Source organism: Larimichthys crocea, chromosome XVII, assembly GCF_000972845.2.
Source record: "Larimichthys crocea isolate SSNF chromosome XVII, L_crocea_2.0, whole genome shotgun sequence".
Classification (NCBI taxonomy): Eukaryota; Metazoa; Chordata; class Actinopteri; family Sciaenidae; genus Larimichthys; species Larimichthys crocea.
In genome coordinates, this window is record NC_040027.1 from 13,448,835 (window position 1) to 13,474,517 (window position 25,683).

General features: G+C 42.5%; 4 protein-coding genes across 5 annotated transcripts in view; 3 read left to right on the plus strand and 1 right to left on the minus strand.

Moving 5' to 3' along the window:
• shroom2a (shroom family member 2a) overlaps positions 1-3,493 on the plus strand; it is a 36,481-nt gene extending 32,988 nt beyond the window's left edge. For both annotated transcript variants that reach the window (XM_027290043.1, XM_010742534.3), the window contains 3 exons: positions 1,010-1,181; positions 1,264-1,536; positions 1,617-3,493. In XM_027290043.1, the coding sequence (XP_027145844.1) occupies positions 1,010-1,181; positions 1,264-1,536; positions 1,617-1,889 (718 nt within the window). In that variant the 3' untranslated portion in view covers positions 1,890-3,493. The remainder of the gene's footprint in view (positions 1-1,009; positions 1,182-1,263; positions 1,537-1,616) is intronic.
• A 1,910-nt stretch (positions 3,494-5,403) lies between these two features.
• cldn34a (claudin 34a) lies at positions 5,404-7,081 on the plus strand. The gene has a single exon (XM_010742532.3). The coding sequence runs from the start codon at positions 5,745-5,747 to the stop codon at positions 6,483-6,485; it is 741 nt and encodes a 246-aa protein (XP_010740834.2). The 5' UTR covers positions 5,404-5,744; the 3' UTR covers positions 6,486-7,081.
• A 3,913-nt stretch (positions 7,082-10,994) lies between these two features.
• On the minus strand, positions 10,995-12,294 carry LOC104928280 (putative claudin-24). Its single transcript, XM_010742531.3, has one exon. The coding sequence runs from the start codon at positions 12,063-12,065 to the stop codon at positions 11,406-11,408; it is 660 nt and encodes a 219-aa protein (XP_010740833.2). The 5' UTR covers positions 12,066-12,294; the 3' UTR covers positions 10,995-11,405.
• Positions 12,295-15,348: 3,054 nt separating this feature from the next.
• wwc3 (WWC family member 3) overlaps positions 15,349-25,683 on the plus strand; it is a 31,380-nt gene continuing 21,045 nt past the window's right edge. The window contains exon 1 of the mRNA XM_010742530.3: positions 15,349-15,949. Coding sequence (XP_010740832.2) covers positions 15,804-15,949 — 146 coding nt within the window. The 5' untranslated portion in view covers positions 15,349-15,803. The remainder of the gene's footprint in view (positions 15,950-25,683) is intronic.

Genomic DNA, 25,683 nt, shown 5'->3' on the forward strand with positions numbered 1-25,683 from the left:
GATATGCACAAACCAGACACGCATGAGCACGCCTGTAAAGTCATTATCTCTTTAACACGTAGTGATCTGTGTTCGCCTGCGGTGAAACTAATTCATACACATGACTTTTATTATATTTTATGGGCATCCGAGAAAAGCCGCTGGAGCTGATCCAAGAACATCTTCATATTTTTATCCCGAGTCTTTTTTCTTTTTTTTTATGCGAGGTTTGCTTTAGCGCCCCCAGATTGATAAACAAGGTTTTCAAGTAAAAACAAAGAATTTCACTCCGCAAAGCTTTAACTCTTAGAAATGTAACGCTGTCAGTAGTAATCCATAACCTGAAACAAAACAATGATGTGTAGTCAAAGCAGCAACGTGTCAAACGTGAGAAATACTGAAAGTATGACCGCAGTATGACGTGGAGATGAATGTGAGGACGTCTTGACATTTACATTTAGTCATTCAGCTTTTATCCATAGTGACTTAGAAAAACAATCAAGGTACAGTGTGTCAAGGATATGAGAGAGGCGGAGGGGGATAGATTTATCATGTCCAGTTGTTGGTAGTGTTGGAGAGGAGGTATTCTCTGGAGAGCTGGAGGTCTTCAGGGGGTTTTTGAAGGTAGAGAGGGACACCCCTGATCTGGTAGGAGCTGCGAGAAGAGTGAAATAGGTGATATCAAACCACTGATTCCCAATCGGGGTACTCGTATACATCTGAGGATAAATGGAACAACTGTAGAGTAGATCAAGCATTGACTAAGTGATAAATGCTGCAAGTAAAGGATAAATGATTGAAGCAGTTACCAAAATTAAGCTGAAAGATCGAGTTTCTGCAGCTCATCAAGTGCCACAAATGTTCGTAGAAGGGATGCAAACTTTACCAAATAATTACTGACACTTTAGTTGTATGAAAAATTAACCACTGTACTGTATCAAAGTACGAGTTTGTACACGTTTCTTCATGAGGCCTGCTGATGTTATTGTTTGCTGCGAGTGAGAAACGTCGTTTGTTTCTTGTGTTTCAGGGAAAAGGAGGACAGCATGGCAGCAGCTGTCACCATGGTGACCAGCTCCACATACTACAGCACATCTGCTCCCAAAGCTGAGCTCCTCATTAAGATGAAGGACATGCAGGAGCAGGAGCAGGAGGAAGAAGACTCCGAGGACGAACTGGACATCGATCTGGCCAACAAGAAGGTACGGCACGTTCATACTTTTACACGGCGAGGTGATTTAAACGCCTGCTTCATCTGAGGTTTGTGTCTTTTCGTCTCTGCAGCAAGAGCTGATCGACAGCCTCAGCAAGAAGCTTCAGGTGTTACGTGAGGCCCGGGAGAGTCTTCAGGAGGACGTCCTCGACAACAACGCTCTGGGAGACGAGGTGGAGGCCCGAGTCCAGCAGGTCTGCAAACCCAACGAGCTGGACAAGTTCAGGATGTTTGTCGGCGACCTGGACAAGGTGGTGAGCCTGCTGCTGTCCCTGTCCGGCCGTCTGGCCAGAGTGGAGAACGCCCTCAACAGTCTGGAGGAGGATGCCACAGCCGAGGAGAGGGTGAGCACACGTGAACTTGAGAAATCTGACAGAGGGTTGGTGCATCTTCTCAGACTCTAATATGTTTCTTCCTTCTGCAGCGTACGTTGATCGAGAAGAGGAAGCTGCTGATCCGACAGCACGAGGACGCGAAGGAGCTGAAGGAGAACCTGGACCGCCGGGAACGCTTGGTTTACGAGATCCTGGGCAACTACCTGCCGGAGGAGAGCCTCACGGACTACGAGCACTTTGTCAAGATGAAGTCTGCGCTCATCATCGAGCAGCGCAAGCTCGAGGATAAAATCAAACTGGGCGAGGAGCAGCTCAAATGTCTGATGGACAGTCTGCCCATAGAGCAGAGGCTGGTCTTTTGAAGACACTGATGATTTAAGACTTGCCGTTGCTCCGAGTCGCAGTTGAGCCTCGTGTCCAGTAGAGGGAGACAAAGATGAGGAATGTGTGTCAACTTGACTGACATTACTCCACCTGGACCGACAGCATCCATCAGTAACTCCCTTTGTGAAAGATGCTGCTTTTTTTTTCCTGACATCAACCAACCACTGTATCTCATTTTTGTTTTTATGTTTGTTGTTTTTGTTTTTTTTAGTAATTTATTGTAGCCTTTTGAATCTGCGCAGGAGGGGACAGTATTTTATCTTCAACTGATTTGAGCAGCCACACTACACGATGTGAGCGAACTAGGAGTATTTATCATGTTTTATGTTTAACTTCTCAAACCCCTTTTTCACGTAATCCATCAAATCTATCTGGCCGAATATTTCAAGAAACACAAAAAGTTTTTTTGTTAACATTTATATATTTTTTACTAGTGGCCTTTTTTTTTTTTTTTTTTTTACTAAGATTTTTCTGCCCTTGCTTTCCTCACTGAAGAAAACTAAAGATGGTGGCATGTTTAGAGAATGTACCTGTGCAGATACTGGTCATTTTCAAAGAGCACTTGTTCAGCTTCACTAAACAGAAGAGCAGCACTTCACATCCAGACTTTAAGGGCACATTCAGACAGGATCCAGCTGGATTTTTTTCATTCATTTGAGTGGGCATGGTGTGTTTTGATTGTGGCGTTGCGGGCCATGGGGATGGAAAGGGTTGAGTTGAATCCACGTCACTCTGTAGCCGCCAATCAGACCGGTCAGACCGTCCACAATCGTCCTGAAATGTCTCTTAAACTGAGACTATGCAGGTGGATTCGTGGACTAACCTGTTGTGTTCTTGCTTTGGTTATTTCATGTACCCTTCTAATTTTCAATTTTCGCTACAAAATAGAGACACAAAGAAGGTTAATTTGGTTTGTGTCGAGTGACGTAGACAGTGAATGAGAGTGAGCGAGCTCCGACCTGGATAAAGTTATTTTTACAGCCGTTACGTTCAGCACAAACCTGCGTCGGATCCTGTCTGAATTCAACTTAACTCCAGTCAAATCCACATTTGAAGTGCCTGGGTTGGGGGAGTCACCCACATCGTCGACACATGACGAACACTGTCCGATCTTTTCATCCACTTCTGCATGTCGTGTCCGTCAGCGCTGCTCTGATTTGGTCACAACCAGAAGAAGAAGAAATCATGTTTAGGTTATTATGATGTTGCCACGTATAAGTTGACCAAGTGTTTCTGTTTTTTGTCTTATTACTTCACTGTGTTTTGTTATTCACGGTGCAGATGTTGAATGCATAGTTACCACAGTTGTTACTTGACTTCTAGTTGAATTTCATCACTAAAAAAAAATGTTCAGGTTTTTCATTTTTGCAACCAAATATGGAACTAAAATCATCTATCAAATATCTAAATTTCAGACGGTAACGATCGATGTTCAGTGTTCCAACGTTGGAACATGTTTTGTCGTGCACGTTTTCAGAATATTAGTTTGACACTTCGCTTCATGCACTGCTGCAGCCTGACTCGTAACACTTTATCAGCCGTGCTCCTTTATATCAAATAAAGAGTCTGCTGGAATCACGCAGTCGTGTCTCGTCATTCATTAACTTCAACACGCCTTCCTCTCTGCTGATAATGTGGCAGCTAAAGACTTTGACATGACATGATTTTAACAGTCAGGTGTGACGGCCTTCGTCTGTCATAACCCGAAGCAGAATGCAGACTTTAACTCAGATTGGTTCTCCTGAGGTGAAGACGACATCTGTGGACGGATTTGGTGTTTAACGAGTAGAAGAAATCGGTACGTGACACGCATGAAGGTCAGTAGACTGACGAGATGTAACACAGGGTTGTTTTTATGATTTACTGCACAGATTTAAATGGACAATCATTAACTACAGTACTGCTTGTACTTTAAGTTTTCTCAACACGTCTGCTGCAGCCTCGAGGAGTTTTATTCTGATTGTCAGCATTTGAATTTTCATCTTTGACGTCTTGATGTGTAATCCAAAACTTGTTCAGGTAATTGCTTTTTCCTCATCGTATCGTATTTGTAGTAGAAACTCGGAGTCTAAGCTCTGATATTCAGATCACTCACTCTGTTCTGTCTTGTGAGCTGGGACAAAGCTTAAAAATAACCCACAGAGCGTTCATGTGGACGCCGTGATGAGAGAGTAGATGTTTTATTTTGTAGTTATGCTCACATGGTCCCCTGTCACTGGAGTCTGTGCTGTGTGTACACACATGGTCTTAACCGTAAACATGATTTATGAATCGCCTTACAGATGTTTCCACATATTGCACAAGTTATCAACTTCACTAAAGTTATGTAACGTGATTTATGCTTTGTTATTTCAGAGAGAAGTGTTTGTAGATGTTATTATACATGATAGTGAAGTACTCGTGGTGGTACATAGTGGAGCCCTTGAAATCTAAACTTTTAATAATCTAATTAAATAAATCTAGAAAGATTTATACCATCAATACTACAAGAATTTAAACTATGACAGCCTGTAATATTTTGTTTCAGTATCACCCTGCAACGTCCTGCACGTAGCATGCATACATCCATGGTTACAGGCTGAAATGTGATGGGAACATAGTAAGTGGAGGTAAATAAATGGTTCAAAAACTGAAATTGTGGCACTAAATGTGAAATAAAAGTCTCCACACTTTCCTGTCACTCTTCAGCTGCTTCTATCTAATAAAGGTAAAATATCAGATATTCAGATCACTCACTCTTTTCTGTCTTACTAGCTTGTGCCAAATTAATCTTGGGACAGATCTTTAAAATAACCTCGTTGTCACAGTATATGATGATGTATGTACTAAAAATCTAACTGCATGCTGCCTCAGCTGTTATTAATCAGCGCTACATAAAAGTTGAGTTAAAGATGTTACTACATATTGCACTAGTTCATGATCAACTGAGTATATAAGATTATTTTTGATGCTGCAGTTTCAAATCCTTTATAGTACAGGTATTAATATAATATACTAATTATTTTTAACCAAGCAAAGCAGGCTCTAGAGCCCAAAAGCTTTAGATTCACTGTGTATCACTAAAGTTAACTAAATGAGTTGTGCGTCATCATACTTCATTTTGTGTCTCTATTGTAGAGAAGCCAAAGTGTCAAAATGTAGTTTTAAAATCGATGTGCTCACAATAAAAGTTGTGTTTAATCAAATTGCTTCGACCTAAATGACACCCTGAACGTAGGCCATGTGTTTGTAATACAGTATAGAAGTGCTGGTTGTTTTTATTTGGGGGTCAATGGGGGCCTAACAATAACCTTTTGTTTTCATACCTCGCATTTCCAGACAATATGCTAAATATACTTTAAAGGGTCAGTTCATTACTTATTCATTGCAAAACCTCTCTAAAAGAACATAGATACACTGAAAACAGTGAGGTCTTCATCGTGACAGATCAAGAGACAAAATGTGTGAAGAGGTTGTCTGAAACATGGCTGCTTACACTAGAAGTAGGTGGATAAGTGAGAAAATATATTTCTTTGATCATTTTGGTGAACTGGCCTTTTAAAGGTTTCACCTGAGGTGTATCACATAGCACATCGTAGACATGTTAAAGTATGAAGCTGTCTACCTATCGTATGCCAAGTTTCTCATGATTTACAATGTTTACAAGTACAGAATTAAATACCAGAATATTAAAGTGGCTATGCCAAGAAAAACCTCTGAGTTTAAGCTGTTTTAACAGTGTTTTTTATGTGTGTTTTCAGCAGGTGTGATGGAGATCAGCCTCGCTGTGTGAACTCAACAATGCGTGAGTCAGCGATCAGTCTCTTTGAGCGTTAGCAGTCACACCGGGCAGGATGAAGTACATCGCTCACACAGCTCACTTGCAGTTCTTCGGCCTGATCGCCGGGATCCTGGCGTGGATCCTCATCATGGCCACAGCCGGCCTGAACGAGTGGAGGTTGTGGCACGTTGCGAATGAGTCTGTCATCACCTCAGGGGTGGCCTGGGTTGGTATCTGGAGGGCGTGTTTCTACAGCCATGTCCTTCCCAAATTAGAGAACTGTCAGAGCATCAGCATCTCGGACACGTTTGTTCCTATTGAGATCCCCGTGGCTCAGGTGCTGATAATGCTGGCGATGATCTGCGGCCTGGTAGGGAACATCAGTGCTGCGGTGAGCATGAGGATGGCCTACTTCTCTGTGGAGGATCGTAGGAACCTACGGCCAATCTTTGTGGTGGCAGGGACTCTTTACATGATGGCTGGGACGTTCTGCTTGGTGCCGGTGGTGTTGAACATGAACTCTGTGCTGAACAACAACACCATCAACTTTCCTCCTGAGTTCCACCTCCCTGAAGCTCCTGTAAGGCAGCAACTTGGATCAGCCATCGCAGTGGGCATGGTCGCCTCCATACTGATGCTCATAAGCGGACTGCTTTTCCTCTGCTACCGCCACGTCTGGCAGACCCTGAGCTCAGAGGCCCCCAAAGACACCAGAGACCCGCTGCATGGTCCCTGGACTGAAACAACTCTGGGACAGACGTCTGACCATGGCAGGGATAATCCTGCATTCCACAGTGAAGAAGTTGCCTCTTGATGGCAAAACAAATTACTAATTTACGATCATGGATTTTCATCTGCTTCATCCGAGTGACTTGGACAAAGCTAGAAAAGAAGAACTTAGAACATACAGTATCAATTTAACAAAAACACTGAACTACTCACTAGTCCAGGATGATACACCAATAAACAGCATGATCTGAAGATTAAAAACTGATTTAACTACAACTACTAACACATGTGTTCTCATTTAGAGAAGCACGGACAATGTGACATTCAAACGTCGACTTATAAAAGAACATTTCGGATTCACTGGCACGCACAACCATGTAGCCGGGTTTTTAAAAAATGCTTCACTTTAGCTCTGTAGGTAACCACTTTGTATGTTCATGTGGCAAACAGCTGCTCATTAACACCTCCAGGAGATATAAAGCAACATCAGCATTTATTTGGAGTCGTGTTTCTGTCTCCATGATCAAAGTTTTAGCTCTATTTTTTGGTCTCCACCAACTCCTGAGGGAAGTTAGCTCACGTTAGCTCTCTAGCTGCTTGTGAGCAACGAGCTTGTTGCTAACATACAGTGTCGGTTTCCACATTTAGCATTTATTTTGAGTACGTGTCCACCTGATGAATCTAAGTTTGATATAAACTCTGATTTTAGCTCCTTTTTGATTCACTAACTCTTGAAGAAAGTTAGCTTAAGTTAGCTCTTTACAAGCTTGTTGCAAACATTTCCACATCCAACAGATACGGAGCAATATTAGCATTTATTTTGAGTTGTTTTCATTCCCACTTTTCCAGTTTAAGTCCAATATTAACTCTCATTTTAGCCCTTTTTTTGGTTTTCACCAACTCCTGAAGGAAGTTAGCTCGAGTTAGCTCTTTAGCTGCTAAATCCTGCTTTTAATAACTGACTGATTTGCGCTGACTTTTTCCAATTAAAAACGATCGTCTGACCCATAACAATGCTGGGAGAGTGAACCAAAACTGTAAAGTTGTGGGCCAGAAACCAAAACAACAAGCTGAAAAAAGCTAAAACACTCCATAGAGCTGTGGGGAACTAATGATCTGATCTAATATTAATAAAAAATGTATAAAAATACAACATCCTGCTGTCACGTTGTAATAAAATCTACAAGCCAGACTCTATTTCAAGTTAATGTGACTTGTGTGAGCTGTAATGGTTTTGTGTTGTCAGAGTTCAGGGACGGATGTTATAATAAACTTTATCTCTCCTGTCTGAAGTAAGCAATTTGGGCGTTCTTGTAATGACTGATCAGCATTATCGCCACACAGGCTGGCTGGTGGGAGGTGGCATGACATGTCAAGGTGTGGGCTTCTAACGGGCCCCATGTGAGGAGGGATCTTAGCGGGTCAGGTTGACTGGGGGGCCCTGCTGGGGGCTCATGTGACCTGGGTAGGAGGCTGACGAGAGCAGGCATGTGAGCATGGAGAGGGGGCCGCCTCACTGTGGTGATTGTTGCCAGGCTGCACCTCTCTGGAGGCGGCTAGCTGCAGAGAAACAAAAGGCCCTCTTCAGCCTGAGCACAGCGCTCTGTCAAAAACACAAGTCCCAGAAGTGGATGAAAGGTAGACCTCCTCTGACCACTCCTGCAAGATTGTGAGGCGCTTTATCAGAGACAGACAGACAGACAGAGGAAAAAAACTGCATAGTCGGTGCCAGTAATCTGTAACAGGAGGGCCAGTGATATTAATTTGATTGAGCATAACTGAATATTATTCAGAAACATTCCTCTAGATAAGGATGAAATGTGAAAAAGTATTTAGATAATTCGCCGTCTATCCTCTTCTTCTATGTCTTCACCACCCTCCCACCTCTCGAGTGTACATTCCCCTCTACAGATAAGCCTGAGCTGGTTATGTTTTTATCTAATCTGTTATGCTGTCATCTACTCTATCAGCTATAATGTATAACACTGATAAGGCTCCAGAGGAAGACGGTGATCAGTATAATTAAAAAACAAAGTATGCAGCAATAGAAATTTCACAAAGATGACATTGTAGACAGGGTCAACTGATGATGAACGAGTCAATCTCCATAAGCCCCCATGTTAAAATGTCCACGTCTTTGCTGACTCTGTCGTTGACATCACGGATACGCCGTCCATTCTTTATACCGTCAGCGATTTTTGCCTCATGTGTTCTTTTATCTTCTTCAGAGATTTCTGCAATCAGTCCCTGAGATCAAGATCAGAAAGAAATTTATGACAATCGGTGCCACCTCCTCTTGTAACCAGGGATGGAAAGTGATTACAGTCACTCAGGTACTGTATGAAAGTAACATTTGATTACTTTTGTACATGTACTAACTTCAGTGTTTACATTTTATATTATTTTATACTGAATTTCAGTGGGTAATATTGTACTCCCCAACGTTCACCTGAAAGATATAGTTACTGGTTACTCTTCAGATTAGGACATATATGATAAACATGATTAACATGGTAAAAGATTAAACCAGTGGATACCGAAACAGAAGTGAGAATCAGGTGAACGGTGTACACTATGTAACTTTGTACTGCTGGTACAATCATCTGAGGGAAATACGTAACTCTTTACAGCACTATGTCACACACCGCCAACTATTTAACTGATCTTGGTGAAACTTGATCATATTTTATGGAGAAAATGTTTTCTGGTTTCCCCTCCACCTCAACTCTCTGTGATTTACAGAGTTTCCTGATGGACAGTGAAGTAAACTGCTGCCAACTGTAGCTGCTGTTAGCTAATGTTAGCTTCATTTGTTAGCCACAGGCTATTTTGGACCACCAGGAAGGTGGAGGATGGGATCAGAGCCGGTGTTGTACCAAGAACCAGAGCTGGGCAAAGTGGGAAATGTAACCGGACTCACTAAGCAGCTTGACAGAGGTGAAAAGACCAAAGGGGTTGTTGATAGAGGAAGCTAAGAGCAGAAAAGGAGAGTGAGCGAGCAAGAAGTTGACGAACAAGAGGAAATCTGGGACTGACTTTTAGTGGTTGGTGAGAGCTTGGTGAAACAAAAGGCTGAAAGACAGACACTGAGCTGGACTTCTAGCTGCTTGATGTTTGTCTGTTAGCAAAGTCGTCGACTCGCCTTTTTTTTTTTTTAATCATAAGCAATATAATCATAACAAACTGTCCTTATTTACAAAAGTGATATTACACTCTGAAACTGAACAAAACAAGCCCAAATTACTCATCTCACGACACCTCAGAGTTACTGTGTGACGGAGGGGCCTTACTCCATGGATTCTAACTGCATATAAAAAAGTACCTATATAAAACTTTTTGATACTTTATTCGTTTTGTTGATAATAATTCTGCTCTTACAGGAGGTTTACATGTACTGGAGTTTTATCATGTTGCTGTGTTGGCACTGATCTCATTCATCTGCCTGTCAGATAAGACAGATGAGTGGATTTGGGTAACATACGGGGTGTGGGAGCATTATCATGATGGTTTATCAGTTTGTGAGTGTTGAGCAGTGGAGGACTGATTGCACATTTTCCATCTTATTGTCTTATCTTATCAGAGTTTGAACTCAGGACTGTATCTGAACTGTCATGTTACAAAGACTGTCAATCATTGTGAGCGCTTTGATCATGAATCCCTCAGAGTCGGATGCACTTAAACATAATTCCACATGAGGGGACAACATGCCATTTCCTTTCAGTTGCCACACTGCCAGGCTCTGCAAAAATAACATCTCTGTATTTTCACTGCCTCCCCTTCTGATAGATGCCACCAGGCAGCTCCCTGCAGCCAGCACGGCTTCAGATCTGCCCTGCGAGGCCTGACAGATCCACTTTTTATATCCTCAGAAGCAAAGTCTGTCATGTCTTGAGCCCCTTAGCCAACATGTGCTTCCCTGACAACATCATTATCCCTCATTAACTTCACTCTATAAGAGCTGACGGCACATAAAAAGTAGCATCATTAGGACGCGGAGGCTCCTCCGAGTCACTGTACCCGCATTTATGTAAATGATACAGACAGTTTTGGACTTCAGAGAGCAGTGGCGCCCTCTGACCTCTGGAAAATTTGTGTAATTATGTCAAAGTGAGAGCCTGCGAGGGCAACCTGTTCTGCATTCTTCACAGTACACGCTGCCCATTAGAGCATTCATTAAACACAGCTTAGCTCAGCGAGTGACCAGGAAATCTGATGGAATTAGTCTCAAGCTGTGTTTCCACCGCCGCAGACACACACACGGACTTAGACGGCTGTTCTCAACCCCCAACACACACACACACACACACACACACACACACACACACACATACACACACACACTTAGACCCCTGCTCTGCTTGTTGTCTGGTTACAGGGCGACCACTTCAGACCAAAATAGGTTCAAGGTTTATGTGACTAATAGACGTCTGGATGGGGGCGAAAGAGCAAAAGAGCAGCCATGTTTCCACCTCTGACATAGCTGATACAGATTCATCATTATTAGCACCAAAAAAAGAGACAACTTTTTAATATAATTTCAATATAATTCTTTATGTGAATCATCTAAACATGCTGCACAATACAGCACACAAACAAAAGTAACCAGGCACTGAATAATTTGTGCTTTTTCTACGTTTTAGTATCGAGAAAAACGAATCACAGCATTTTAAAAGCTTGAAATAACATAACATGGATAAATCCACCTCAGGATAAGGAATATAAAGCATTTCATAAAACATAAAACATAAAAAAATATTCATTTATTTACTGATCACAGCAGGCTCTTTTAAAATGTAATGGATTGGATTGTGCAGGTGAGTCATTAAAAACAGATGCAGCACGTATTTTTTACAAAACATTTGATCAGAAGTGATAAAGCAACTCGTTGTCTTTGATATAAAACCAAATATATTTACATCATTATTCTAAAGCAGTTTGAAGTGCAGCTCTACATGTGATTTGTGTTGCTGTGCTTGTCAGTCTCTATGCAGGTAATTCTTGTCCCTTAAACGTACTCTGTGCGTTTCCTGAAGGAAGCATCCGCGCTCATGACCTGGTATCTCCGCTGCAGCACAGGCTGAGGCTCCACCTGTGAACACGAGCAGGAGGTGATCAGAAGGAGCCCAGCCACTATGAGAAGAAATCCTCCGGCCCAGCCGCAGAACAAGGCGTCACCAAACTCCCATCGTGGCACCACGTCGGGCACTTTATCATCAAAGAAATGTATCACGGCTAAATGGGCCATGTAGGACACGGGGATCAGACACAGCACTCCAGAAATCATCCCCAGCGCCCCTCCTGTGATGGTCAAAGTCCTCTTGGTTCTGTAGCCTCCGTGATCTACACAGCTGTTCACCAGGTAAAGTCCAGGTATAGCCACCAGAATCCCCAGCATTCCCACAGCGAGGGATGTGCACATGAGGATGCGGGCCAACTTGAGGTCAGTGGAAAGGCCTAGGAGGCTGTCATAAGCTCTGCACTCCATGCCACCGACATCCTGGACCACGCACGTCTCCCACAGGCCCAGCTCGTAGCTCTCTACGGGCAGCAGCGCAGTGGACATGGTCAACCACTGCGGTAAGATAGTGGTGGTTAAAGTGCACAGCCATGCTCCAACATACACCAGCATCCCCAACAGCTCCAAAGCGCAGGCGCATGTGTCCATCTCTCACTCTCTCTCACACTCTCTCTCTCACACACTCTCTCACTTTGGCCTCCACGCTTGACAAGAGCCACAAGAGTTCTTCTTCCTCTGGCTGCACTTCAGATGAAGAGGCCTGCGGACGTCCAGTCGGGGTCTGTGAGCTGCTCACGACACCTGATAATTAGAGTTGACCGCTCAGGCTCTGGACTCTTTCACAAACAGTTCCCACTCAGAGGAGCACACATCTTCTCTTGCAGGGAGGAGAGGAGAGGAGAGGAGAGGAGAGGGGGTGACCGCCGTTTGGCCCTCCCCTTTGTGGTCCTCCTGCTCCGGCTGCTGTGCCAATGGGCAGCAGGGGCAGAGGCAGAGATGGTGGGTCTCGATCGCAGGCCACGAGGGATGAAATTAACCGTAGACAGGATGTCATAGTGTGGATTTTTATGGAAGATATTAACTCTCTGATGTCCACTTTTATGCATCCTGTGTGTCCGCAGAGAGACAGTGATGCTGGATTCATCCGGTTATTATTTAGAAAAGCCAAATAAAGATAAGCTTCTCATAAAGAGAGCTGCCTCTGGAGCGTCTACAGCCATAAACACAAAGCTATTAATGTCTCATGAAGGCCGTCTTTAATAGGAAATCATTAAGTTATTATCGTGTAATAAAGTTATGCAAGGAGAATAAAATCTCTTCCACGGATCATAAATTGTATCCATGGTGATACAGTCAGTATATCTAGTTATTAAAGATGCTTCCTATTTATTTATGTATTCATATGTGTGTGATAGCTGGTGTCACAGTCAGGCTCTTTGCTGCATGTGACTGAAACAGTGCAGCTTATTGTGTGCCCTCATATGAACACAACATGGCCTGTGGGAAATGACCGTAGGAGGCGATAGATCAAAGCTGTGATGTGAGAAAATGTTTCTCAGTCATAAACACACACACACACACACACATAAACACACACACTGTGGTTGCACGACCACAAACAAACACGCAAACAACAAAAATGCACAGATAAAATCCCCACGGCTGCTATACTCCTCCTCTGGAGAACAAAACGCTCAGCTGACTGCACTGACGTCTTCACGAGGAGTCCACCACACACACACACACACACACACACACACACACACACACACACACACCACACACAGTCAATTACTAGTAATCTGTAAAAGATTTTACTTCCACAGTCTCAGAAAAACAGCTTTAGAAGATCATTCTCCTCAGTGACAGACAGGGAGAGTCTGCTTGGCGTAAAAAAAAAACAGAAATTCTCCAATACCGGAAATTCCCACTTGTATATCATGTCACACTGAATTTCAGTCCCTGCACCAGAAACCTGAAGAAAACTATGAGGAAATAAGTTTGAATCTGTGTTGTTGCAGTTCCTGCCCCTCGCAGATAGAGGTCAACAAAGCTCCTACATCCACTGTCCACTGTAAACTTTTTATTCTCACTGTTTAAATTCAGTTTTTGCTCTTTAAACATGTAAATATCAACACTCATACACCAGGTACACATGATGTTCATACTGTCAAATCCACCTACCTGCTACATAACCCATATTTATTTCAGCATCCTTTGTACCATTGTCTTATTGACTATTGATTTTGATTCTGACACGTGTTTTATCGCAGATTTGCACAATCTCTATGACTTAAAAAAAAAAAATCTTTATCTCTTCATCTTAATTCTTTGTTTTGTTGTTTGTTTCTGGTTTTGAGGATGCTGGATTTACTGAAACTGGATTGGGCTGAAGAATGTCATAGCTTGCTCTAAAATTAATAACAGTCCAGCCACATTTCCTGCTCGGTTGCAAAGAAATTAAGAGCATATACAAAAGTTCTCTTTTTTGGTGACAGCTTTATCAGAAAAGACAGAAATAAACCCACTGTTTCTCACTAATTATTGGAGCAATGCTCTAAAAATCAACCATATTTATTTTATTATTTTAGTTTAATGTTGATGTTTACCTGTTAAGCTTCTTGTTTTTAGCTGTCTGTCCATCTCAGTGCAGCACAACCTGTAACTCAAACACACACATACACACTAATTGCATGTATAATATTTATCAGTGATTATCTATTTCACCATCTATTCATGTGATTAATATATCTATATCATTTTATTATCTGGTCTTGTATATTCCCCTCTTATTTAAGTTAAGTTTCACTGTACAGGTCTTATCTACTTTCACTGCAACTGTTCTTACATTATGCTTTGTACCCTATAGGTCTTAATTGACTTTTTATTTGTTTCGTTGTTGTAGTTTTATGCTTTTTTACTTTTCTTCTAATCTCTAGTTTTTCATGCAGCTGCTCTGTTGCCCTAAGAACTGTTAGTTGTTGTCTATTTCTGTTTTTACTCTGCTCTGTGAAGCACTTTGTGCTACAATAAAGTTGAGTTGAGTTAAATTAATTAATTGAATCACTTCTAAATAAGTGTCACACAAGGAACATGGAGCCAACATGCACCACAGCAGCACCCTGACTCTGTTTGACCTGAATGAAACAGAGCTTTAATTGATAACACCTTTGTTTACTATTTAACAGATCTATTAAGTGTTCCAGTAGGCCATGACCTGGTGAAAACTGCACACCTCTTTTCATTTAAAAACAAACTGTACTTCCTTTTTTATTTTCCTTGTACTTATTGCTTTGTTATGCACCAACACGCTGACACAAAGTCCTTGTATGTGATAACCTACATGGCGTAAACCTGTTTCTGATGCTTGCTTGCACAATAACTGGCTCACCTAAATGGAATGCAGCCGTTCGTTTTGTTTTTAATACATTATCAATTACACACTTGCTATGACAAGCCTAAATATCTGTGGAGAAGGTCTCACTGGTTTGGGTAAAAGGTGACTTTGTAAAAGGGGGCTCCAGTGTCGGTGCGGTAGCTGCTGAGAGAGCCACCAGGGGGCGGTGCTGCACCGGTTAAAGATCCGAGCGGTGAACAACAAACCCCGGGTTTGTCACTGTGTCCAAGGGGGTGGAGGGGGGAGTTGCCCAAAGGATTTAAATTACAGTTAAACTCTTGTAATCGATTTATCTGACACATAATGATAATAATAATAATTATTTTTTTATAAAGTTACGTCGTGTGAGTTGTGTGTGTTGTGAATCCACAGGTGACGGTTTGAATTCGAACGTTAGCTTAACGTTTTTTTTGTTTGTTTTTAAACCGCCACCGTCGACGTGAAACGTTGAATAAACGTTTTAAAAACGTTGTTTTAATATATAAAAAACAAACAAACGTTGTTTTAATGTCGGTAATAAACTTTTTTTTTTAATGTAAAAGCTCTGAAGTTTTCCTATTGGACCGGAGGAGCTCGCTCCAGTCGTACGTCCCCGACCGTTTATGCAAATGCGCTGTAGCCGAATATGGACACGGAGGAATGAAATATGGTGGAGGAGGCGAACATGGAGGACCGAGGACCGTGAGAGCGCTGCGGCGGCGGAGGTGGTGGAGAGTGTGTGTGTGTGTGTGTGTGTTTTTTTTTAGTTAAAGGAGAAACGTGGATGTATCTCTAAAAAAAAAAAAAAAAAAAAAAAAAAAAAAAAAAAAGAAAAAGCGGGACGTTTTTTAACGGTGGAAAGTTTAATTTTTTTGTATTTGCGCCGACAAGTGCGTCGAGAGTTTTTGTTGTAATGCAGTGAAGACCGACTTTTTTTTTTTTACCAGGGGGGGGGGGGATAAAAAGCAGGGCAGAGGGCTCCAGCCCTCTCCACCAACCATCCCGACGCTATGCCGTGGGTCAGCGGCGGTAAGCGGAGAGAGAGCTCGGAGCTGCCGCTGCCCGCGGGCTGGGAGGAAGCCCGGGATTACGATGGCAGAGTGTTTTTTATCGACCACAACACCCGGCAAACTTCATGGATTGACCCCAGAGATAGGTATGCTAAAAAGGAGGGCCCCGTGAGTACTGCTGGGATCACACACACACACACACACACACACTCACACCAAAAGTAGTTTTAATTCAACAAAAATCCTCCTTGAAGGAGATGCCAGTCAGGAGGAGAAGGAGAAGGAGGTGGTGGTGGAAGAAGGAGGGTTGACTACAAGTCAAGGCAGTTTTGTTTTGTTTTGTTTTGTTTTGGGGGGGCTGTAAATTCCCTCCATTCCCTTTAATGTGACATAAGGTTGCGGTGAGAAATCAGCTTTGGCAGCAGTTGTGGCCTCCCCACCTCTTTGGAAGGAAGACACGGGATGTTAAAACGCCCATGGTCGCCTACCGTGCAGCTGCTCACATTGAATCGGTAATATGTAAAAAAAAGTCTGACAGGTCTTTGACACTGACTTAGACAGGCAAGCTCAAGCCTTTCCGGTTTGTTGTGTTTCATGGGAGCCTGTCAGACACTTGTAGAGCACATGAAGTCAGTCAGGGTCACCCCCTCCTCCTCCTCCTCCTCTCTCTCTTTCTTTAAAAACTTGATGTGCATGGATCAAACCTCAAATCATTCAGCCTCTTGTGAGCTCTGTAGATTTATGACTTCCAGTGACCTGAAACATTCCTGCTTCACACACCTAACACAGAGAAGCTATTGTTATCCGGATCCCCTTTCCTTTTTCATACAAAGACACCTCCAAGTCTAGTGTCAGGCACAGATCTGAGGACCATAATGTTGCATTTTGAACTTAACCCCTCGATGCGTGTGTGTTTCTCTCTCTCTCTCTCTGTGTGTGTTTTCACTTGGTAGTGCAGCGAAGAGCTTTAAAAAACTCCAACTCCCAGAAATCTTTGTGAAAATATGCGAGGAATGCTAGTTGGGCCACTGGGAAAGCTTGCAAGGATGTGCTTTTGTGGGGACTGGGATTTCACCAACCCCTGAAACAGACTCAATCAGGCATTCAAAGCGGACTTTGTCGAGAGATTACTGGGGAATTATATACACACATATATATATATGTACACACACGAGCAGTCAGTTTCAACCAGATTTTCTTGCAGCTGATTCGAACAGTTGGGGAATGCAGTAGCTGCATGTAATCTAGATAAGAGAAACCTGATTTCCTTGAAGGCCCCCACTCCTCCTCCTCCTCCTTCTCCTCCGCCTCCCTGCAAGTTGATTAACCATTGTTGTGTGAAGCTGATAGCAGTTTCACAAGAACTTATAGCATTTTTTTTTTTTTTTTTTTACGTTTGCATGACTAAAGAATGTTTTCTGCATTTGTTCTGGTCGTGCTCGGTGATTTATAGGTTATCTCGGGCCAGAGGAATGTCTTCTGTCACCACCTGATACTGACTTTCCAATAAATCACATCAGTATACAGCCCCCACAGCTGACTTTGTGCTAACATGCAACAGATACAAAGAGGTGTCAGCGGTTCAGCCAGCGTTAACCGCTCTTTAAAAAAAAAAAAAAAAAGTAGTTGTTTCCCTTCAGCTGCAGATAAAAGGACCGCCTCTCAGGCATGATGTGGACGGCAGGATGATAAGCGTTTCATACTTTTCTCTGTGTTTGATGAACGCTCTATTTGACTACACCTAAAGTCAAGGGGTGATAGTTTATTTAAGGATTATTGTTACGATAATAGACCTTCATCATCATGAGTTACTGGCTTTAACTGAGTCAGGCGTACTACTGCTACGTGAGCTTTTGTACGAGCCGGAGAGACTTAAAACAAAGTGATTGTAATCAGATTCTTGAGATGTTTTATGTGGACTCAGACTGTAAGATATTCAAATACAAGTCAGTCAGTCAGTGAAGAATAGAGCTGCAATGATTAGTCCATTAACCTTATAGTTTATAGTTTATATTAATATTCACCTATTCATCATTTGAAGTCATTTCTTGTGAAAGAAATTGTCCACATTTTCAGATTTCACCCCTTCAAATGTGTAATTGTTCTGCTTTCTTTGGCCCTCCATGACTGAATATTGTTGGGTGGTGGACAAAACAACACATTTAAAGAAAGTCGCCTTGGGCTTTGGGAAACAGTGATCAACATTTCTCACAGTTTCATGCGCCAAACAACTAATAAACTGATTCTATAACTATGTTACCACCGATTTTACGTGACCTCTCTCCAATAGTGGAGACATCTTTCAAATACCTTTTTAAAAAATGAAAACAATGACTCTGAAAACACATTATACGACCATAACACTACACAATTGACATAGGTTTTGTGTTTTGGGTAGCACATATGCATCCATGATTAATTATGAGCTAAAATGTGAGAGCAGAGGTCAAAGAAGTGGTTCAAAAACGCTAAAATCATTGGGAAATATCACAAAGAGAAGAGTAGATTAGGAGTACACCTTTTCCACCAAACTAGTTCTGCTTCTTGAACTGGACTCGTATAGGATTCAACAAAAGTCAACAACAAATAATCCTCAGATCAGAGGCGACCTTCTCTTCTGCATAATGGTTGTACTTGAAGAGCCCAATATTTTCTGAGGTGGTCGACGGTGTAAAAAGTTTGATAAACGCTGAACTAAACGATAAATCGGGAAAATGATGGACAGATTAATCAATAATGAAAATAACATAATTAGTTGCATCCCTTGTGAAGAGAAAGACAATCTTCTTACCCCCAACAATCCTCAGAATTGTGACGTTAATATTGTAAGACAGCAGCCGTGCAGAGCTTTTTATTGGCTGTATTATTGTATTGGCTGATATTAACTTTTCATACTAGATCTGTTCATGTGTTTAAAAAATCAGCCATCAGGGCCTCGTGCGTGTCAGAAAATAGTGAAATATTCCCGTCATCACTTCATAAAGCCCAAGATCACTTGTTTTGTTATGTAAAACCAACTAGCGTTGGACAATCTGACGATTTTGTATCAACATTGTGACCTCATGGTTCACACTCAAGTCATAAGGGATCGCTGTGTTTACTGTCCTCTTACGTCTGTTTCCAAACATCACATAATCTCATTGACCCGTGGATCTTTGATAGAGTGCTAGAGTGCCGTGCTGATTGGATTAATTACTTCTCGTGGCTCTGCCTTGGTTGACGTATTGTGAACAATCCTGTTCAAACAAGTGTTTCTGTTTGAATCACCATTTATGAAACCTGTGTAGCATCTAAATCTGACAATGGTCCACAAAAAAGATCACAATGGGGATTAAATAGATTTTAATATTAGACCCCAAGACCAACAGAAATCCTAAGAGCTTTCATTTATGATCTTATAAGACTAAAACAACAAGCAAAACTTCAAAATTTTGATGCCAAAGTGTTTTTTTTTTTTGCTTTTGTGTCAATGGGCTGATTATTTTTTGCTGTGGATTGATTTTAAACTGTGACCTAGTCAGAGAGGTCACCGTTTGTTGGACCTGACATGACAGATGTGAAGTTGAAGGGACTGGAACATTATTACACCTTATTCTGCAAACTGTTTCCATATTTTGAGCATAATATGATCTGTGTTTTGAAGTGTAACAAAAAGCCTCAGGTGCTTCTCTCGAACTCCTGACGCTCAGGAAACAAGAGCTCAGTATCAGTTTGTGTGAACGCAGGTACTGTGTCGAACAGCTCGCACCTACGGTCATCCGACGTGTGCAAGCCTCGAGTCTGCTGACCTCTGCGGAGAGGCGTGTCCGCTGCGAATCATCGCGTAATCACTGAAACACAAGCGCCATTGAGCTCAAACATAATCGTCAGTGATGATCATGACGTTGTGTGACGGAGAGTTTGTTGCCGCTGGTGGTGCATTGGATGCGGGCTGGGATGGAGAAGCTGGATGGAGCTGTGTCGGTTAGGTGACAACCTGTAGTGAAAAATGAGATCGGCGTGTGAACGCGGTGCACGGATACCCGGGAAAACTGATGCAGCATCCGTCGACACACGGCTTCGACCTCGCCGTGATGTTGCAAGGGAAACCTGTAAACTACATCCCTCTGTACTCATTGTGTTGATGATTATTACGAGGACGGCCGATAACCTCAAGCAACTCGCGGCGGCCCTGCCAGCTCCTGCAGATAAGCCGAGCACTTCTGTGGGGCTTTTTTGTTACTGTGGAATGAGCGTTATGTTAGGCATGCCTACACTAATGCCCAGGGGCTCTGCTTGCTCGCGGCCCCAGACAAAGCAGCAGAACAGAGGCAGTTCCCACGTGTCTGCCTCCTCCTCTCCATCCTGGGCCCTGTAGGCCTCCTTTATTAGCTCTGTTATGCAACAGCCATGGCCGGCCTGCCGCTCAGCAAAGGGAGGCCTTTATACTTGGTCACAAAGCACACCAAATTCAATTATTCTGGAAAGGGTGAGCTGTGTTTCCAGCACCGAAAGGTTATTCACATGCGCTGAACCCCGCTGTTATTTTGCTTCCCCCAGTGTTTTCATTATGATGGCTCTTTTTTGTCTTTTTGGTGGGGGGATGTTACGAACATGCCATCGCCTGAGCCGGTGTCATTTTGCCCTGTGTGTGTTTGCCATGTTCTTTTTTCATGAGCAGACAATATGCTTGTCCGGGAAGTTCAAACCTCTTTTCTTCCAGCAGTTAGTGCGACATGCTGACGCTTTGACCTTCCACCTCATTACCTCTACTTTATTTGATGACTTACAACAATAAAACCACCTCTTTAATATCGCTTTGAATCAGTTCTCAGGCCGTGTGTTGAAGCAGCTACATTCAGCAGTCAGACTGTAGGTCTGCTTGTGTTTTATGTGTATATTGTGAAGAATGCTACCTAAACAGGACATGCCAAACTCAGTGGACCAACCTCGAGCTCTGGGCCACCATTGTTTTGTTTTTTTCACTTCCACACATCTGCACAATTCTTATTGAAAAAGAGAGAAAAATGTAGCCGACAACACAAAGTCGACCCGCTTTAGTGTTTACGTTTCTGTGCTGTTTAAAATCCCACACTGTGAGAGGTGAGATATATTTTTATCTGCCTGTTTTTAACTTTAACTTTTTGGTAACCCTCTGTTTAGCAGTTATGATTTGTAAATATATGTTTACTAAGCTTATAACACACTATAATCTAGTTGTGAGCAGATATAAAAACTGTACAGTATTTGTTAACAGTTATAACTTCCCTGTGAAGACATATTTTATATTATTGTCATTGGATTCTTCAGAGGAGGAGTTATAGTTGTTGTCATGCATTAAAAAACACTTAAATATGTTTTTACATCTGCTTACAACTACATTACAGCGTGTCTGCATTGTGGCTTTAAAAATATAAATAGTTTGACAAATCGCCTTCTTGTTTAGTGAGACGAGAAAATTGATACAACTTACAAACAGGGACAAACGGCTGGCCTTAACCAAATGAAGCCTGGTTGCTCAAACAAGCCATCTATAACACATTATGCTGTTAATTATACCTAACTTTAAGTCTTAATATAATTTGAACAGGTGAGTTGTATAAAAATTCACCCACAGTACATGTTTTGTTCAGTTCATGTTTATTTCTGCTGTGAAGTTGGACATTTTAACATGGGGACTTATGGAGACTGACTCAAGTGGACGTTTGAGGAACTGCAGTTTATGGCACCTCGTTATCAGACACCAAACAAACACTGCACCAAACACATCAGTTTGTAGTACACTGGCCAACACAGCACTCATCTAATCTACCTCAAACTAATCCTTTCAAAATAAAGTGTACTGTGCATAACAAGTGTTAGACTTGGATACTGTAAAGCGATCTGTGACAGATGTCAGGGTCAGGATTGTCTTCAGGATGATGCTGGTCCTTATGAACAGGTTTAATTAAGCAGCATTTTTCATGGGATGATCCTGATAGTTGTTAATGACAGTTCCAGCTCTGCACCACTCACAATAAGACGAGCCCTTCCCATGTGTCCAGACGGCGTCTAAATGCGTACAGAGACAGAGCTGTCGGTCTACTTATAGGAGACCTATTTCTATAAGATTCAACACATAAAGGGGAGAAGCTGGTGTCCGTCTGTCTGTCTCTCAGCTGCTTTAGGCCTTTGCTCTGAAATGCCGCACCAGGAACTCGCAGAGGCTGGACATAAATGACATTCCTCCCAAAATTGTTTTCACATTTCTTTTTTAACACAGAAAGGAATTTGTAGACCGACAACACTTGTGGCCTTTTTTTTTTTCTCAGAGACTGCGTCTATCACCTCCTTCCAGAGGAGAGAGAAGAGCTAACAGTACGAGAATGAAAGCAGGTGGTGTCTGTGGTGCATATCAAGAGTTTTAAAACGGGAACATGCAGAATTTTCTGTCATCGTGCCCGTCTAATGACGCCGATGCCGGTGTCATCACATTTGTTGTTTTTCCTGAAGAGGTCAATTCTTATTTGTGGACTTCAGCAGCTGGCACGCCGGTGGACGATAAAAGACTTTCAGTTGTTGGTTTCTTTTTGAGGCGTGCAGCTCGCTAACAGTCCTCTGCTGCGGTTGGATGTTTTATCACACTAGTGTTTGGTTTATTTATACAGCGAAGCATCACACAATTAAACATCAGTGTCAAAAATTCATCCCGTGTGCACTCCTACACGGAGGAGGCTACACCGGGCTATGGCAACAACTTGTCTAAATTAACACGTTCGGTGGAGTAATCAGCGATTACTATTTTAATTTAATATGAACCGAGTGAACTGTATGAAAGACAGCAGCAAGCAGGAGAGACTCTGAGTTTTATTAGCTCCATAATCAAATATAAAGAAGGAATAATATGTTTGAGTCTACTGTTGGAAACAAAGGTTGCGGAGCTGGACGCGGTGAGCAGACCAAACGAGGTCCAGCGGCCCAGACTCCAGTTTCACATGCCTTTCCCATGCAGCAGCGGAGTCGCCGGGCAAAGGCGGGCTGCTACAGATAGAAATATCCTCTGGAACGACCCAGGGTGGCACAGATTATTCTAGAATTAGCAAATGTCTTTGACAACTAAATATAATTTTTGCTAGGGGGAAGTTGCGAGAGACGCGAGCGGGGCCCTGCAGCATTTCATCCCTCCACAGCTGAACATGCTTGTCATTCTGTCGGTCTGTCTTTTTTCTATTTCCGATATCTGTCTCATTTTCTGTTTCCTCTCTCTCCGATTGAAAGAGGACCCCGGAGAATGTGTAAAATTGTAGCTGAAAACTTTATTAATAATCCCGTGTGATTTATTTCTGTATGCTTCACATTACTGCTGATCGTTTTCACTGTGACGCTGTTTGTTTGTTTGTTCGATATTCCTTTGAATCATTCCTCATTGGTTTCCGTACACATACTTACAGAGTGATAATGGCTTTAGATAGATCATCTCCGGTTAGTACTGCTGAACTTACATATTGTTGCAGTTCAGATAGTTATGTAGAATTATGATTGAAGCTCATTAGCCTCTCTGAGCAACCCAGGTCATGATTATAAAAACATGGCAATGAGGCAACAGAGGCACGTATACTGTTTATCATTGACAGTGTAAAGAATGGACAGCGTATGCGTGACGTCGCCCACAGGTTTCTGAAGAGCTGTTTTGAAGCTCAGAGTGTGGGGGCTCTGGCTGCTGCCATGTTTGTAGTCCTCTTCTTTATCAGTATGTGTCTAGTTTTGAAGGTATTTGTTCATAAACAAATAAAGTCGATGTGACGATGTCACAAGATGAAATATTCAAAGGGAACATGTATATCTGCACCATCCATTTTCCATGGACTGCCCATCCTTATCAGGGTTGTGAGGCGCTGGAACTGATCCCAGCTGACACTGGGCGAGTGGCTGTATCTCATGTCACTGATACACCCAATAGTTGTTGAGATATTTCACAAAACAAAACAAAAATGGTAACCTCACGGTGGTCTTAGAGGGGAAAATCGGGATCACCAAAGTCAGTAGGGTTCATCCTCTGAGAACCACGACTTCATGGCGATCCATCGTCCCGTAGTTGTTGACGTATTTCAGCCGTGCTGAGTTGCAGCTCTGTGATAATCCTACAGTATATAGTTATTATAGAAATCAGTGTTTCGCCTCACATAGCAGAGCGGAGCGGAGCGGAGCCAGACCTGCATTAAACTCTGTTGGGTAATCCATGTTGTTGACTGATTCACAGTGTCAGCAAACAGGGGTTTACCCAGGGTCACTGTGTCAGTCTGCTGGGGGGGCAATGACACAGTTATTTCTCTTACAGAGGCTCGTCTGACTGCGGGGGGGAGGGGGACCGCCGATTGAGAAATGATCATAAAGATTTGTGATAAAGGACCTCGATAAAAATCCTCATGCACTCTGGCTACATGCAGTTTCTCTGTGTCCTCCTCTGTGCGCTGACACTTCTCCCCCACCCCCGAAGACCAAGACATGACTTGGAAAAACAGAGGCTGCTGTCACAAGACTGCGTAACAAACCAAACATTCACATATTCAGATTCAGATCTGTGAGAGGACATGTTTTTCCCTCCGTCTCGCTCTCTCCGGGGAGGTCGGAGGTTAGTTCGGGACTCTCCGATGTCACATATCTTCCCATCCTTTCCTCCGTTGCCTCTTTCTTATACCAAAGAAGTGCTGCTTATATTTTTGACGTTTTAACGCTCCTGATCCGTCCCGTCATGGCTCCTCCATCACTCTTTCTTTGTCTTGAGTGTTTTTTAAGTGTTTGCAAGTGTCCTGACATGTGTTTACCTTTAACAAACACTTAGGCCGAGAGCAGGTGTGGAGTGTGCTTGTGTTTGCCTTGTCCTGCTGCATGCATGAGGCTCATGTGAGAATCCTTTTTTAAACGCCGTCAGCCGGCCGCTCAGACGTGGCTGCTCGTCCAGCCGACAGTCTGTTTGTTTTTTCTGTTTTTCTATCAAGCAGAAGTGTGTGATGTCAGATCAGAAGTGATCAGGCAGTTCATTGATTTATCCAGCGGTTCCCAAAGCTGAGGTCAGGATAGTTTTCTTCTTGTAAGAATCTTTATTTGGTCACGAGCCAACTTTTTTCGTAATCATGATTCATTTTCTGCTTTCAGTTTCTCCACTGCGAAGATCTGCTGCTGTCTTTGTGTTACGCCGACTGTCTGTCTGAGATTTGGACTGTTGGTTGGACACAACAAAACATCTTGTGCTCTGGAAATGTTTTATGAGTTTCTTCTTTTCCTCCTCCTTCTCCTCCTTGTTCTTCTTCTTCTCCTCTTTCTTCTTCTACTTCTTCTTCTACTACTCATCCTCTTCCTTCTTCTCCTAATTCTTATTGTTCTTCACATTCATCTTCTTTTTCTCGTCCTTTTTTCTTTGTCTTTGCCTCCTCCTCCTCCTCCTCCTCATCCTCCTCCTCCTCCTTCCTCTACTTCTACTGCTTCTCCTTCTCCTCCTCCTCCTTCTTCTTATCCTTCCTCTTTGGATGTTAGCATATCTACTAAACTTTCCAAAAGTACATGACAAATCAAAGTTCATCACATAAAACTAGGAATTTATCTACATGTATTGAGTATTTAAGATCTAATTAACAATAATTAAGCTCTCTATCAGTTCTGGATCACAGTCTCTCTCTGTTAGTTTCAGTTTTATTATTAAACGATCATTCTGACTGATCGTCCAGCCGTACATGCAGAGCTGCACATCAGTGACGAATGTAGAATTTCCCAAAAATGTGTGAAATGCAGAGGGAGTTCATTGAATTTGAGGCATTGTCAGGTTTCTGACAGGCCAGTGTGATTCATCATCTGCTAGGATTACTCTCAGTGCACGCAGTACACACTGAAGGAACAAGTCTTTTAAAGAGGTTGTTGTTATGTC

Coding starts and splice junctions, on each gene's coding strand:
- cldn34a (XM_010742532.3), top strand. CDS start 5,745: ATGAAGTACATCGCTCACACAGCTCACTTGCAGTTCTTCGGCCTGATC.
- LOC104928280 (XM_010742531.3), bottom strand. CDS start 12,065: ATGGACACATGCGCCTGCGCTTTGGAGCTGTTGGGGATGCTGGTGTAT.